At 44.2% G+C, this 15,957-nt stretch overlaps 1 protein-coding gene across 1 annotated transcript in view; it reads right to left on the bottom strand.

Moving 5' to 3' along the window:
• NOB1 (NIN1 (RPN12) binding protein 1 homolog) overlaps nt 1–15,957 on the bottom strand; it is a 99,021-nt gene that overhangs the window by 70,270 nt on the left and 12,794 nt on the right. The window contains exons 4-5 of the mRNA XM_068261157.1: nt 10,375–10,446; nt 10,161–10,292 (exon numbers count right to left, since the gene is read on the bottom strand). Coding sequence (XP_068117258.1) covers nt 10,161–10,292; nt 10,375–10,446 — 204 coding nt within the window. The remainder of the gene's footprint in view (nt 1–10,160; nt 10,293–10,374; nt 10,447–15,957) is intronic.

Here is a 15,957-nt window from a genome sequence, read left to right as displayed (position 1 = left end):
CAATTCGCCCGTGCAATATTTACATCTGTTATTCCGGGTAATAACCCACTGATCACCTGTCAATCACCCATCAATCACCCCCTGTCACTGCCACCCATCAATCACCCCCTGTCACTGCCACCCATCAATCAGCCCCTAACCTGCCCCTTGCGGGCAATCTGATCACCCACCCACACCAATAGATCGCCCGCAGATCCGACATCAGATCACCTCCCAAATCCATTGTTTACATCTATTCTCTCCTCTAAACACCCACTAATTACCCATCAATCACCCCCTATCACCACCTGTCACTGTTACCCATCAGATTAGACCCTAATCTGCCCCTTGCGGGCACCCAATCACCCGCCCACACCTCAGAACGCCCTCAGACCCCAGCCCTGATCACCTCGCCAGTGCATTGCTTGCATCTATTTCCCCCCTCTAATCACACCTTGAGACACCCATCAATCACCTCCTGTCACCCCCTAGCACACCTACCCATCAGATCAGGCCCTAATTTGCCCCGTGTGGGCTCCTGATCACTCGGCCAAACCCTCAGATCCCCCTCAGACCCCCTTCCGATCACCTCCCCAGTGCATTGATTGCATCTATTTTCCCCTCTAACCGCCCCCTGAGACACCCATCAATCACCTCCTGTCACCCCCCTAGCACTCCTATCCATCAGATCAGGCCCAATACATCCTGTCATCTAAGAGGCCACCCTGCTTATGACCGATTCCACAAAATTTGCCCCCTCATAGACCACCTGTCATCAAAATTTGCAGATGCTTATACCCCTGAACAGTCATTTTGAGAAATTTGGTTTCCAGACTACTCACAGTTTTGGGCCCGTAAAATGCCAGGGCAGTATAGGAACCCCACAAGTGACCCCATTTTAGAAAGAAGACACCCCAAGGTATTCTGTTAGGTGTATGATGGGTTCATAGAATATTTTATTTTTTGTCAAAAGTTAGCGGAAATTGGATTGTTATTGTTTTTTTCACAAAGTGTCATTTTTCACTAACTTGTGAGAAAAAATAAAATCTTCTATGAACTCACCATACCCCTAACGGAATACCTTGGGGTGTCTTCTTTCTAAAATGGGGTCACTTGTGGGGTTCCTATACTGCCCTGGCATTTTAGGGGCCCTAAACCGTGAGGAGTAGTCTAGAAAACAAATGCCTCAAAATGACCTGTGAATAGGACGTTGGGCCCCTTAGCGCACCTAGGCTGCAAAAAAGTGTCACACATGTGGTATCGCCATACTCAGGAGAAGTAGTATAATGTGTTTTGTGGTGTATTTTTACACATACCCATGCTGGGTGGGAGAAATCTCTCTGTAAATGGACAATTGTGTGTAAAACAAATAAAAAAATGTGTCATTTACAGAGATATTTCTCCCACCCAGCATGGTTATATGTAAAAATACACCACAAAACACATTATACTACTTCTTCTGAGTACGGCGATACCACATGTGTGACACTTTTTTGCAGCCTAACTGTGCTAAGGGGCCCAAAGTCCAATGAGTACCTTTAGGATTTCACAGGTCATTTTGAGACATTTGGGTTCAAGACTACTCCTCACGGTTTAGGGCCCCTAAAATGCCAGGGCAGTATAGGAACCCCACAAGTGACCCCATTTTAGAAAGAAGACACCCCAAGGTATTCTTTTAGGTGTATGATGAGTTCATAGAAGATTTTATTTTTTGTCACAAGTTAGCGGAAATTGATATGTATTGTTTTTTTTTTTCACAAAGTGTCATTTTCCGCTAACTTGTGACAAAAAAAAAAATCTTCTATGAACTCACCATACTCCTAACAGAATACCTTGGGGTGTCTTCTTTCTAAAATGGGGTCACTTGTGGGGTTCCTATACTGCCCTGGCATTTTAGGGGCCCTAAACCGTGAGGAGTAGTCTAGAATCCAAATGCCTCAAAATGACCTGTGAATAGGACGTTAGGCCCCTTAGCGCACCTAGGTTGCAAAAAAGTGTCACACATGTGGTATCGCCGTACTCAGAAGAAGTAGTATAATGTGTTTTGGGGTGTATTTTTATACATACCCATGCTGGGTGGGAGAAATCTCTCTGTAAATGGACAATTGTGTGTAAAAAAAATCAAATAATTGTCATTTACAGAGATATTTCTCCCACCCAGCATGGGTATGTGTAAAAATACACCCCAAAACACATTATACTACTTCTCCTGAGTACGGCGGTACCACATGTGTGGCACTTTTTTGCACCCTAAGTGCGCTAAGGGGCCCAAAGTCCAATGAGTACCTTTAGGATTTCACAGGTCATTTTGCCACATTTGGTTTCAAGACTACTCCTCACGGTTTAGGGCCCCTAAAATACCAGGGCAGTATAGGAACCCCACAAATGACTCCATTTTAGAAAGAAGACACCCCAAGGTATTCCGTTAGGAGAATGGCGAGTTCATAGAAGATTTTATTTTTTGTCACAAGTTAGCGGAAAATGACACTTTGTGAAAAAAAACAATTAAAATCAATTTCCGCTAACTTGTGACAAAAAAAAAAAATCTTCTATGAACTCACCATACATCTAACGGAATACCTTGGGGTGTCTTCTTTCTAAAATGGGGTAATTTGTGGGGTTCCTATACTGTCCTGGCATTTTAGGGGCCCTAAACCGTGAGGAGTAGTCTTGAAACGAAATTTCTCAAAATGACCTGTGAAATCCTAAAGGTACTCATTGGACTTTGGGCCCCTTAGCGCAGTTAGGGTGCAAAAAAGTGCCACACATGTGGTATCGCCGTACTCAGGAGAAGTAGTATAATGTGTTTTGGGGTGTATTTTTCCACATACCCATGCTGAGTGGGAGAAATATCTCTATAAATAGACAATTGTGTGTAAAAAAAATAAAAAAATTGTCATTTACGGAGATATTTCTCCCACCCAGCATGTGTATGTGTAAAAATACACCCCAAAACACATTATACTACTTTTCCTGAGTACGGCAATACCACATGTGTGGCACTTTTTTGCGGCCTAACTGCGCTAAGGGGCCCAAAGTCCAATGAGCATCTTTAGGCTTTACAGGGGTGCTTACAATTAGGCACCCCCCAAATGCCAGGACAGTAAACACACCCCACAAATGACCCCATTCTGGAAAGTAGACACTTCAAGGTATTCAGAGAGGAGCATAGTGAGTCTGTGGCAGATTTCATTTTTTTTTGTCGCAAGTTAGAAGAAATGGAAACTTTTTTTTTTTTTTTTTTTTGTCACAAACTGTCATTTTCCGCTAACTTGTGACAAAAAATAAAATCTTCTATGAACTCACCATGCCTCTCACTGAATACTTTGGGATGTCTTCTTTCCAAAATGGGGTCATTTGGGGGGTATTTGTACTATCCTGGAATTTTAGCCCCTCATGAAACATGACAGGTGCGCAGAAAAGTCAGAGATGCTTGAAAATGGGAAAATTCACTTTTGGCACCATAGTTTGTAAACGCTATAACTTTTACCCAATCCAATAAATATACACTGAATGTTTTTTTTTTTATCAAAGACATGTAGCAGAATAACTTTCGCGCTCAAATGTATAGGAAATTTTACTTTATTTGAAAAATGTCAGCACAGAAAGTTAAAAAAGTCATTTTTTTGACAAAATTCATGTCTTTTTTGATGAATATAATAAAAAGTAAAACTCGCAGCAGCAATCAAATAGCATCAAAAGAAAGCTGTATTAGTGACAAGAAAAGGAGGTAAAATTCATTTAGGTGGTAGGTTGTATGACCGAGCAATAAACCGTGAAAGCTGCAGTGGTCTGAATGGAGAAAAAGGCTCTGGTCCTTAAAGAGACACTGAAGCGGAAAAAAATATACGATATAATGAACTGGTTGTGTACTATGAATAATTATTAGAAGATTAGCAGCAAAGAAAATATTCTCATATTTTTATTTTCAGGTATATAGTGTTTTTTTATAACATTGCATCATTCTATAATATGTGCAGATTACACAACATTCAGTATTCAAAATGATTCTTTCAGAGCAGTCTGTGAACTAATGACCTCTCCTCTGGCAGAGAAAAAGAAAATTGTTCACTAACACTTGAGATAATAAAAGTCAGAAGACAGCCCTCTCCACGACTTTGAAAGTCGTAGAGCTTAATGGCTTTTTTGCATAGAGATAACAACTGGAGTTTCTTAACTCTTCCTGTACTGGAAACAATTGGACTGATGTATCTGATCTTAATGTTTTATATCTCATCTGTACTACACATACAAATCATAATATCATAATTTTTTTTTCGCTTCAGTGTCTCTTTAACCAGTTCACCCCCAAGGGTTTTTATCCTAACGGACCAGAGCAATTTTCAGTTGTCAGCGCTCCTCCCTTTTATTCCCTAATAACTTTATTACTACTTATCACAAGAAAATGATCTATACCTCGTTTTTTTCGCCACCAATTAGGCTTTCTGTGGATAGTACATTTTGCTAAGAATTTTTTTATTCTAAATGCATTTTAATGAGAAAAACAGAAAAAAAAAGAAAAAAAATCATTATTTCTCAGTGTTCAGCCTTTATAGTTTTAAAATTAAACATTCTCCTGTGGATAAAACAAACACGTTTTATTTGCCCAGTGGTCCCGATAATTAAACCGTTTAGATTATGTCCCTACCACAATGTATGGCGACAGTATATTATTTTGAAATATAAATGGTTATTTTTCTGTTTGTTCTGGCCATAATTACAAGCCCCTATGTAATAAATTAAAATTAATTTTCCCCCATAAAATATAGAATAAAAAAAGCTGAGTCCCTAAGGCAACTATTTATTTTATTTTTTTAAGCTGATTTTTTTTTTTTTACAAGTGTTTTTTTTGGGGGGGAGGGTTGGAAGTGTAATTTTATTAATGATGTGTATATACTTAAAAATGTATGTATTTTGTAAGTGTAATATACTTTTTGGCCACAAGATGGCGCTGGTGAACACTCATAGGACGTGTTCACTTTTTTTTTTTTTTTTTTACACACTTTATTAAACTGTTACATTTCCTGTTTATGTGAATGGACGTAGCCGCTGTTCGCGGTCACGTCCATTCACTCCAGGCACTGCGATTGGGTAGAGGACTGTTCAGTCCTCTTCCCCAATCGCCCAGCACGGGATCCCGACGGTAATGGCGGCGGTAGCGGCGGACACACGGCGGTAGCAGCGGCGGGAATGCGCGACGTATTAAAACGTCATGTTGCTGTTAATAGCGGTAAGCATGACGTTTTAATACGTTAGGATGTCGGTAAATGGTTAAGGGGCGAAAAGACTGTGGTCCTGAAGTGGTTAATACACTCAGACCAGTTACTGTTGAAATTTGACTTTTATGGCGACAATACTGCTTTAAAAGGAAATGAATATGGCAGCCTCCATATATCTCTCACTTCAGTTGTCCTTTAACTTTTTTTCCCAGCAAGCTTTTTTGCTTTTTGGATGCTTGTACGGTTTTGAACAGATAAGGTAGAAAACAGATAAGGCGAGATAAATGATAATCAACCCGAGTGGTTCTAGAGACAATTAAAGCACACCTGAACTAAAGCAGATTGCCTGGCTGTCCTGCTGAGCCTCTGTTTTTCTTATGCTGGGAACACACAATGCAAAGCTCCTGCGTCGACGGGAGCAAGTGCGGCACGCCTCGACTTGCAAAATTAAACGGACTGCCTAGCGAAGGATTCAGGCAGTGGAAGACAACAGCGAGGGACTGATCAGCCTGATGGGCCTGGTATATAAAAAAAACTTTTCAACTTGTCTTATGGTCTCTTTAACCCTCTGGGCGATACAATTATATCGCCCAGGAGGTGGCGCAGCACTATTTTTTTAATTTTTTAATTTTTTAAATCATGTAGCGAGCCCAGGGCTCGCTACATGATAGCCGCAGCGCAGCGGCATTCCCCCACCCACTCCGATCGCCTTCGGCGATCAGAGTAAGCAGGAAATCCCGTTCAGAACGGGATTTCCTGCTGGGCTTCCCCGGTCGCCATGGCGACGGGGCGGGATGACGCCACCGACGTCATGGACGTCGGAGGGAGTCCAGATCCACCCCTCAGCGCTGCCTGGCACTGATTGGCCAGGCTGCGCAAGGGGTCGGGGGGGGGAACTGCACGGCACGGCGAGCGGCGGCGGATCGGCGGCGATCGGAAGTTACACGCAGCTAGCAAAGTGCTAGCTGCGTGTAACAAAAAAAAAAAAATTATGCAAATCGGCCCACCAGGGCCTGAGAAATCCTCCTGCGCGATATACCCCGTGCTCAGCTCGGGATTATCGCTCAGGAGGTTAAGCAAGCATGCAGATCAGGTGCTCTGACTGAAGCGAGACTGAATTTGTCACATGCTTGTTTCAGGTGAGTGATTCAGACACTACTGCTGCCAAAGAGATCAGGACTGCCAAGCAACTGGTATCGTGTAAACCTATTATTTAGGTGTAGTTTAATGGTTGGAAAACGGGTATTCCCTAGAAATCTGCTTTTTTTTTTTTTTTTTTTTTTTACAAGGTCTCCATTTTCTATCACAGAAACGGCTAGACGGTTTGTCTGCTGGAGTGGGTCAAATATGGTCAAGTAGATGCAAATAACTTCAAGTTGATGCAAATTCAATGCAAATGTATGCAGCTTGAACATGAACCAATCAAATCCTGCTGAGGTAAAATTCGATTGGTTCATTTTCAAGCTGCATAAAAATTTGCATAAACTCGAAGTTATTTGCATCTACTTGACCATCACTAGACCCCACTACCTGGTTAGGAATATGTATCTGGACAATGCGAGTTCTTTAGAGCAGAGGCATAGGAACACTATCTGGAGGAGCTTCAGTAGAGATGTTTTTAGTCACTGCAGCTAAGAGGTCCTTCTGCCTCTCCAGCATAAAGGAAAAGTCTAGGTTTGTGGCCGGTGATCTTGGAGAAGACAGCTGTGGCAAGGGTTTCAGTGGGTTTGAGTTCTGCGGACTAATAAAGATTAAAGGATACCCGAACTGACATGTGACATGATGAGATAGACATGTGTATGTACAGTGCCTAGCACACAAATAACTATGCTGTGTTCCTTTTTTTTTTTTCTATCTGCCTGAAAGAGTTAAATATCAGGTATGCAAGTGGCTGACTTAGTCCTGACTCAGACAGGAAGTGATTACAGTGTGACGCTCATTGATAAGACATTCCAGCTATAAAACATTTTCCTAGCAGGCTTCTGAGAGCAAGAAAGAGGTAATAAAGGGGAATTTCTGATCAGTGAGGGTCACACTGTAGTCACTTCCTGTGAAAAAAAAGGAACACAGCATAGTTATTTGTGTGCTAGGCACTGCACATACACATGTCTATCTCATCATGTCACATGTCAGTTCGGGTATCCTTTAACCTCCCTGGCGGTTAATTTTTTTTTGCCAAATTGGCAAAAATCCTTTTTTTTAAAAAAAAAATGTTTTTGTTTCATGTAAAGCTACCAGAGTGGTAGCTACATGAAACACCACTAGAGGGCGCATGTGTCCCTCTAATGCGATCGTCGCCGGCATCTATAGCAAACAGGGGAACGCGTATATAACGCATTCCCCTGTTTGGCTTCTCCTGTCGCTATGGCGACGATCGGGATGACGTCATGGACGTCCTGACGTCAGACACCTCTGGTCCAGCCCATAGCGCTGCCCGGAACTCATTGGTCCGGGCAGCGCAGGGCTCTGGCGGGGGGGCCCTCTTTCGCCGCTGCGTGCGGCCGATCGCCGCAAAACGGCGGTGATCAAGCTGTGCGCGCGGCTAGCAAAGTGCTGGCTGCGGGCACAGCAATTTACAGTATAAAAAAAAATCGCCCCACCAGGGGCTGAGATCTCCCCCTGCGCGGCATAGCCCGAGCTCAGCTCGGGCTTACCGCCAGGGAGGTTAAAGGACAACTAAAGCCAGAGGAATATGGAGGCTGCCATATTTATCTCCTGTTAAACAATACCAGGTGCCTGACAGCCCTACTGGTCTGTTTGGCTGCAGAAGTGTCTGAATTATGCTGGGTACATGGTAAGATTTTGCGTTTGATTTTGCGACCTGATCGTTTTTTTCCGCACGATTCTGCACTCAATTCTCTTATCTTCATTCGTTTTTCTTATCCTTTTCCATTCACTGCTATGAGAAATCAAGCCCAGAAACGATCAGGAGCAATATCGGACATAATGGATTTTATCAATCGGATCCATCTATCGCACGGAAAATTGTACTGTGTGTATTAGGCATTACACCAGAAACAATCATGCAGCTAATCTTGTCAGATCTGACAATAATGTCAGAAACACCTGATCTGCTGCATGCTTGTTCAGGGGCTATGGCTAAAAGTCTTACAGGCAGAGGATCAGCAGGTTAGCCAGGCAACTGGTATTGCGTAAAAGGAAGTAAATATGGCAGCCTCCATATAGCTCTCACTACAGTTGCCTGGCTGTCCTGCTGATCCTGTGCCTCTAATACCTTTAGCCATAGACCCTGAACAAGCATGCAGCAGATCTGACAAGATTAGCTGCATGCTTGTTTCAGGTGTGATTCAGACACTACGGCAGCCAAATAGATCGGCAGTACAGCCGGGCAACTGGTGTTGCTCAACAGGAAATAAATATGGCAGTCACCATATTCTTCTCACTTCAGTTGTCCTTTAATTCTTTTCAGGACTGGACGGCTGTAGCCCCTTAAGAACCAGAGCCTCCCCTTCCCTATTCATCCCTGTGATTGGCTCACAGTAATCACGGGGTCAGGAGCCAATTTAATTGGCTCCTGACCCAAATGCGGGAGCTCTGCTATCACGGAGATAGCAGAGCGAGCGGGTGCAGTCAATATACAGCAGGGTGAACAGCGAGAGTGCATGGCTGAGGCTAATAGCTGTAAGTCATGTAAGAACCGCACAGCCACCGGCAGGATGTAGATTCCAACTGCATCGGTGCAGAATAGGTTAAGCAATGACGTGTTGACAGATGTATTCAAGTAGTAAAGAGGTCGGCACCACTCCAAGCATCAGGAAAAGCTCTTTTATTGCATCACCATTGTGGCTTAACAATGACAAACGTTGTTTCGGGCATAGCCCTTTTTCAAATTGCAACAGCCATATACAAACACACATGTGCAGTGCCTTAAATACCCCACCTCCACTAAAATCACCAATCGGTGACTAACTGGGCGGAGACCAGTGGTGGACCTGATGGGGAACTGCAAAGGCTAATATGCAAATCACAATTAACCATTTACCTGCTGACAAAAAGAGTCAATGTAGAGAGTAACTTACATGTGCAGTGCCTTAAATACCCCACCTCCACTAAAATCACCAATCGGTGACTAACTGGGCGGAGACCAGTGGTGGACCTGATGGGGAACTGCAAAGGCTAATATGCAAATCACAATTAACCATTTACCTGCTGACAAAAAGAGTCAATGTAGAGAGTAACTTACTCTCTACATTTACTCTTTTTGTCAGCAGGTAAATGGTTAATTGTGATTTGCATATTAGCCTTTGCAGTTCCCCATCAGGTCCACCACTGGTCTCCGCCCAGTTAGTCACCGATTGGTGATTTTAGTGGAGGTGGGGTATTTAAGGCACTGCACATGTAACTTACTCTCTACATTTACTCTTTTTGTCAGCAGGTAAATGGTTAATTGTGATTTGCATATTAGCCTTTGCAGTTCCCCATCAGGTCCACCACTGGTCTCCGCCCAGTTAGTCACCGATTGGTGATTTTAGTGGAGGTGGGGTATTTAAGGCACTGCACATGTAAGTTACTCTCTACATTGACTCTTTTTGTCAGCAGGTAAATGGTTAATTGTGATTTGCATATTAGCCTTTGCAGTTCCCCATCAGGTCCACCACTGGTCTCCGCCCAGTTAGTCACCGATTGGTGATTTTAGTGGAGGTGGGGTATTTAAGGCACTGCACATGTGTGTTTGTATATGGCTGTTGCAATTTGAAAAAGGGCTATGCCCGAAACAACGTTTGTCATTGTTAAGCCACAATGGTGATGCAATAAAAGAGCTTTTCCTGATGCTTGGAGTGGTGCCGACTACTTTACTACTTGAATGCTTTGAGCACCTCAGTGGACGCAGAGGTGAAGGTCGAGGCACACTCATCTTCTTTCTGGTGTGGAGCTCCTCCTGACTACAGAGTGTTGACAGATGTACACAGTGATATTTATTGGACCATTTGTTACACCTACCATCAACTCCAGCAAGTCCTCCTCTATGCTGGGCAGGGGGTTTCTCCAGAAGTGGAAAGAATTGAACTCTCCGCTCTCATCTGTCTTCTCTGGTACTATGGTCTCTGATGAGCCCTCCTTGTTACCTCCTGGCTAAAGAAAAGGAACATGAGATGGTTTATACATGACAAGAGGAGACCACAAACAGGAAACAATCTCTGGTTGTGCACAGTACCTTGGAGGGGAAGTGGAAGCCAGCAACATTGACGGGGGCTTCTGGGTGTCGAGCTGTGGAGGTGACTGAGACCTAAGAAACAAACATGCATCTGGGTAAAGCAGATCAACAACTACAGAAGCAGGTATGGGGAATCTTACCAAACAGCTAAATATGGAGTTCAAACATTGAAGTGTTTTCCTGTCACAAAACAGGTTATTGAAGCCAACAACAAAATGGCTTTAATAGAAGAAAATACACTTTCTGGAGTGGCCCAGTCAGAGTCCTGACCTCAGCACAATTAAGATGCTGTGACATGCCCTCAAGAAAGCAATTTACACCAGAAATCCCAAGAATATTGCTGAACTGAAAGTTCTGTAAAGAGGAAAGGTCAAAAATTACTCCTGACCGTTGTGCACATCTGATCTGCAACTACACGAAACGTTTGGTTGAAGTTATTGCTGCCAAAGGAGGTTCAACCAGTTATTAAATCCAAGGGTTCACATACTTCTTCCACCTGCACTGTGAATGTTTACACAGTGTGTTCAATAAAAACATGGAAACATTAAATAATTTGTGTGGTATTAGTTTAAGCAGACAGTGATTGTCTATTGTTGTGACTTAGATGAAGATCAGATGATATTTTATGATCAATTTGTGCAGAAATCCATCTAATTCCAAAGGGGTCACATCCTTTTTCTTGCTACTGTAGGTTACTTTTTTAAGGTCCCAAAAAGCTAAAATATAATACTGTATTTTGTAGAATACAGTATAAGACGTACCTAGGTTTAGAGGGCAAAACCAAGAGAAGAAAAATATACTAAACCTGGTGTGTCCATATTCCAGGAGGGTCTTTGTAGATGTTCTCCCCCAGTGTCCTCCTGTGTTTCCTTCTGTCCTTTGCGCTCCCTGTGTGCCCCCTTCTGTCCCCAGTGTGTCTCCCTGTGTCCTCCTTTGCCCCCTCTGTTTTGTCCTGGTCCCTGTGTCTCCTCCTGGTCCCCGTGTCTCCTCCTGGTCCCCGTGCCCCTACGGCTTCACCTTGCGTCTCCTCCTGGTCCCCTTCCGCCCCCCCCCTCCACCCCCCATCTCTCTTCTGCTCCCGTTTTAAAAGTAAATAGCGGCAGAGTAGCTTACTTTCCTAGCGATTTCAGCACTGGGTGGTCTCCTCTGCTCCCTGTAAAATAGCGGCAGAACGGTTCACCTCAGCCAGCGATTCCAGCGCTGATGATCTACAGACATCTCCCGTGTCACACGGCTTCATCTAGTGAAGTCCTCTGTTGATTGCTTCATCAACAAAAGCCTTCACTAGAGGAAGCCATGTGACACGGGAGATGCCTGCAGATCATCAGCGCTGGAATTGCTGGCTGAGGTAAACCGTTCTGCCGCTATTCTATCTTTTACAGGGAGCAGAGGAGACCACCCGGCGCTGAAATCGCTAAGAAAGTAAGCTACGCTGCCGCTATTTAATTTTAAACAGGGAGCAAAGGAGACCAGCGGGGGACAAGAGAGGGAATCCCAGAAATCGCAGCGGGTCGGCGGTTCGTATCGGTGGACGATCGAAAGTCAGGGATTCAGTCTTTGGAATAGAAGACGCAGGGACTTTTTCTCCCCATTTTTTTGGGGAAAAAAAGTGTGTCTTATATTCCGGAAAATACGGTAATTAATGTAAGAAAAGTAATATTGCAATGAAGTTAATCAGGAACAACTTACTTTGTGTGATTATTTTGCTTAGAAATGTGCTAAAAGGTTATTTTTATCAACTAGGTGATAAATAAGTGATTTATAAGAAGTTTGTGAATAGAGCCCAATGTGGCATACTTTAACGTGAACCAAACGTGAGAAGGATAGGGAGGATGACATTATTTCCTTATAAACAATGTCCACACTTTTGAGACTCGCAAGCTACTTAAAAATCTCCAATTCTTCAGAGACCTACCATGACCCCCCCCCCCCCCCCCGCAAAAAAAAAAAGGAAAGAAAAGCACTAGGCAGACTCCCCCCGTCTACAAACATAATTGCTGTAGTGCACACAGTCTCCTGTCAAAGTGTGACAGCCACCTACACTGCATGCTGTCACAATTTGCCCACTGACAACTCCTTGCTAAAGGTGTCCAATCCAGCCAGTGCAGAACAAGCAGTGGGCTGAAGCTGAGTAGGTTACCTCGCAGCATGGCTTGCTTGCTAGTCCTGGATAGATGTGCTGGTAGATGGTAGCAACTGCCCCCAGACATAGTGATGGTGCAATGCAGGAGACCAGGGGCACAGCCAAGAACCCTGGTCCAGGAGGTAGAAACCGAGGAGGAGGGATTTGCATTTTTTGGGGTTGGCGCTCCTGCAACATGACTGCAGCTCCTCCTTCTACTGAGCCCATGGTAATTGCTGGAGGGGAGGGACCACAGACACTTTTGCCGCTTCCATTGGCTGCCCGACATTTGCTCTCTTGCGGTGACTGGCTGGAACAACACTTGCGGCCACTTAACTACTTTGAGCATCCAATTGCGATCTACCCAGCAGTCCTTTGTGATCTACCAGTAGATTGTGATCGACGCAATGGGAAACTCTGCTCTAATACTCTTATAGAGCCTGAACAAGCATGCAGATCAGATTTTCTGACTGAAGTCTGACTTGATTAACCACATGCTTGTTTCAGTTGTGCGAATCAGACACTACTGCAGCCAAACAAATCAACAGGGCGGCCAGGCAACTGGTATGGTTTAAAAAAAATAAGTATGGCAGCCTCCATGTCCCTCTAAGTTCTGGTTCCATTTAAAGTACACCTGAACTGAGAGGAATAAAGGAGGGCTTACATGCAAAAAAGGGGTCTGGAAATTTGGACGCAGAGTGAAGCCGAAAAATGTCTCACCCTGCTCTTGCAAAAGTCCCGGCACCGTTAATTACTATTCCCCTTCCAGGCTGCCATGGACTCAGGGTAAAGATTAAATTCAGCTGCAAGCGACTGCTGGCAGCCAAACTGCACCGTTTTGTTTCCTTAATTTGGGCACAGCATTTTGCCGGCTCCCAAATTACTCACTGAGTGCCGTTTTAGCAGTAATTCCCATTACAGCCTATGACAGCGTCCAAATGTCCAGCGCCCTCTCTGCCTGCCTCGATATGGACGCTGCCATATATTTTTTTCCTTTAAAACAATACCAGTTACCTGGCAGTCCTGCTGATCTCTATGGCATCAGAAGTGCCTGAACCATACAACTGAAACAATCATGCTGCTAATCCAGTCAAAGTTCAGTCAGAAAATCTTATCTGCATGCTTGTTCAGGGTCTAAGGTTAAAAATATTGGAGGCACAAAATAAGCAGGATAGCCAGGAAAATTGCAATCTTGAAAAGGAAATAAATATGTCAGCCTCCATAGGTGTGCTTTAAGGTTAGGAGTAGTTTAGTAGGGTTATTGTAAGAGGATACGGTAGTGGGGAGGGAGGGTTAAAGTGGACCCAAACTAAAAATACAAGATTTCAGAAATAAAATAGAATTAGAATAAATAGAATCGTAATCGAATCGCACAAAGAATCGTATCGTGTAGATGGGGCTTTAGTGTTACGAGGGTGAGTAGGTTGCATTGGAGGGCGAGAGGTCAGGAAGACATTGATGTTGGCACAAGGAAGTCACTGGCCTCAATTCACTAAGCAGTTTAACCTTCCTGGCGGTAACTCCGAATGTAGTTCGGGGTAAGCCGCGCAGGAGGTTTTCTCAGGCCCTGATGGGCCGATTTTCTTACTTTGCTAGCTGCGTCAGCACAACGATCGCCGCCGCCCCGCGCTCGATCGCCGCTATCCGTCGCGGCCCCCCCCTCAGACCCTGTCCGCTGCCTGGCCAATCAGTGCCAGGCAGCGCTGAGGGGTGGATCGGGACTCCCAATGAACGGGATTTCCTGATCGGAGATCGCCGACGGCGATCGAAGCGGGCGGGGGGATGCCACTGAGCAGCGGCTATCATGTAGTGAGCCCTGGGCTCGCTACATGATTTAAAAAAAAAAAAGAAGAAAAAAAAAACTGCTGCGCTCCCTCCTGGCGAAATTAATTAGACCGCCAAGAGGGTTAAACTAGTCTACAGATGGTTTTGAGTCTACTGATGGTTTGATGTAAATCAGTTGCATCCATTAACTAATAATTACCGAATGTTTTAGACCGGTTTATTAGACTTGGTCTAAACCAGGGGTGCCCACAATTTTTCGGCTCGCGAGCTACTTTAAAATTTGCCGAGTCCAGGAGATCTACCAACATTTAGGTAGCAGGTATACGTGTCTTCAGTATAGGTAGATAGGTATAGGGGCCTTCAGTATAGGTAGCCAGGTATAGTATAGTTAGGTATAGGTGCTTTCAGTACAGATAGCTAGGTGTAGGGGCCTTCAGTATTGTTAGCCAGGTATAGTGTAGTTAGGTGTGGGTGGCTTCAGGATAGTTAGCCAGGTATAGTGTAGTTAGGTGTGGGTGGCTTCAGGATAGTTAGCCAGGTATAGTGTAGTTAGGTGTGGGTGGCTTCAGTATAGTTAGCCAGGTATAGTGTAGTTAGGTGTAGGGGCCTTCAGGATAGTTAGCCAGGTATAGTGTAGTTAGGTGTAGGGACCTTCAGTATAGTTAGCCAGGTATAGTGTAGTTAGGTGTAGGTGGCTTCAGTATAGTTAGCCAGGTATAGTGTAGTTAGGTGTGGGTGCCTTCAGTATAGTTAGCCAGGTATAGTGTAGTTAGGTGTAGGTGGCTTCAGTATAGTTAGCCAGGTATAGTGTAGTTAGGTGTAGGTGGCTTCAGGATAGTTAGCCAGGTATAGTGTAGTTAGGTGTAGGTGCCTTCAGGATAGTTAGCCAGGTATAGTGTAGTTAGGTGTAGGTGGCTTCAGTATAGTTAGCCAGGTATAGTGTAGTTAGGTGTGGGTGGCTTCAGTATAGTTAGCCAGGTATAGTGTAGTTAGGTGTGGGTGGCTTCAGTATAGTTAGCCAGGTATAGTGTAGTAAGGTGTAGGTGCCTTCAGGATAGTTAGCCAGATATAGTGTAGTTAGGTGTAGGTGCCTTCAGGATAGTTAGCCAGGTATAGTGTAGTTAGGTGTAGGTGGCTTCAGTATAGTTAGCCAGGTATAGTGTAGTTAGGTGTAGGTGCCTTCAGGATAGTTAGCCAGGTATAGTGTAGTTGGGTGTGGGTGCCTTCAGTATAGTTAGCCAGGTATAGTGTAGTTAGGTGTGGGTGGCTTCAGTATAGTTAGCCAGGTATAGTGTAGTTAGGTGTGGGTGGCTTCAGTATAGTTAGCCAGGTATAGTGTAGTTAGGTGTGGGTGGCTTCAGGATAGTTAGCCAGGTATAGTGTAGTTAGGTGTAGGTGCCTTCAGGATAGTTAGCCAGGTATAGTGTAGTTAGGTGTAGGTGGCTTCAGTATAGTTAGCCAGGTATAGTGTAGTTAGGTGTAGGTGGCTTCAGTATAGTTAGCCAGGTATAGTGTAGTTAGGTGTGGGTGGCTTCAGGATAGTTAGCCAGGTATAGTGTAGTTAGGTGTAGGTGGCTTCAGTATAGTTAGCCAGGTATAGTGTAGTTAGGTGTAGGTGGCTTCAGTATAGTTAGCCAGGTATAGTGTAGTTAGGTGTAGGGACCTTCAGTATAGTT

This window comes from Hyperolius riggenbachi, chromosome 11, assembly GCF_040937935.1.
Source record: "Hyperolius riggenbachi isolate aHypRig1 chromosome 11, aHypRig1.pri, whole genome shotgun sequence".
NCBI lineage: Eukaryota > Metazoa > Chordata > Amphibia > Anura > Hyperoliidae > Hyperolius > Hyperolius riggenbachi.
This window is presented reverse-complemented; position numbering and strand designations above follow the sequence as displayed.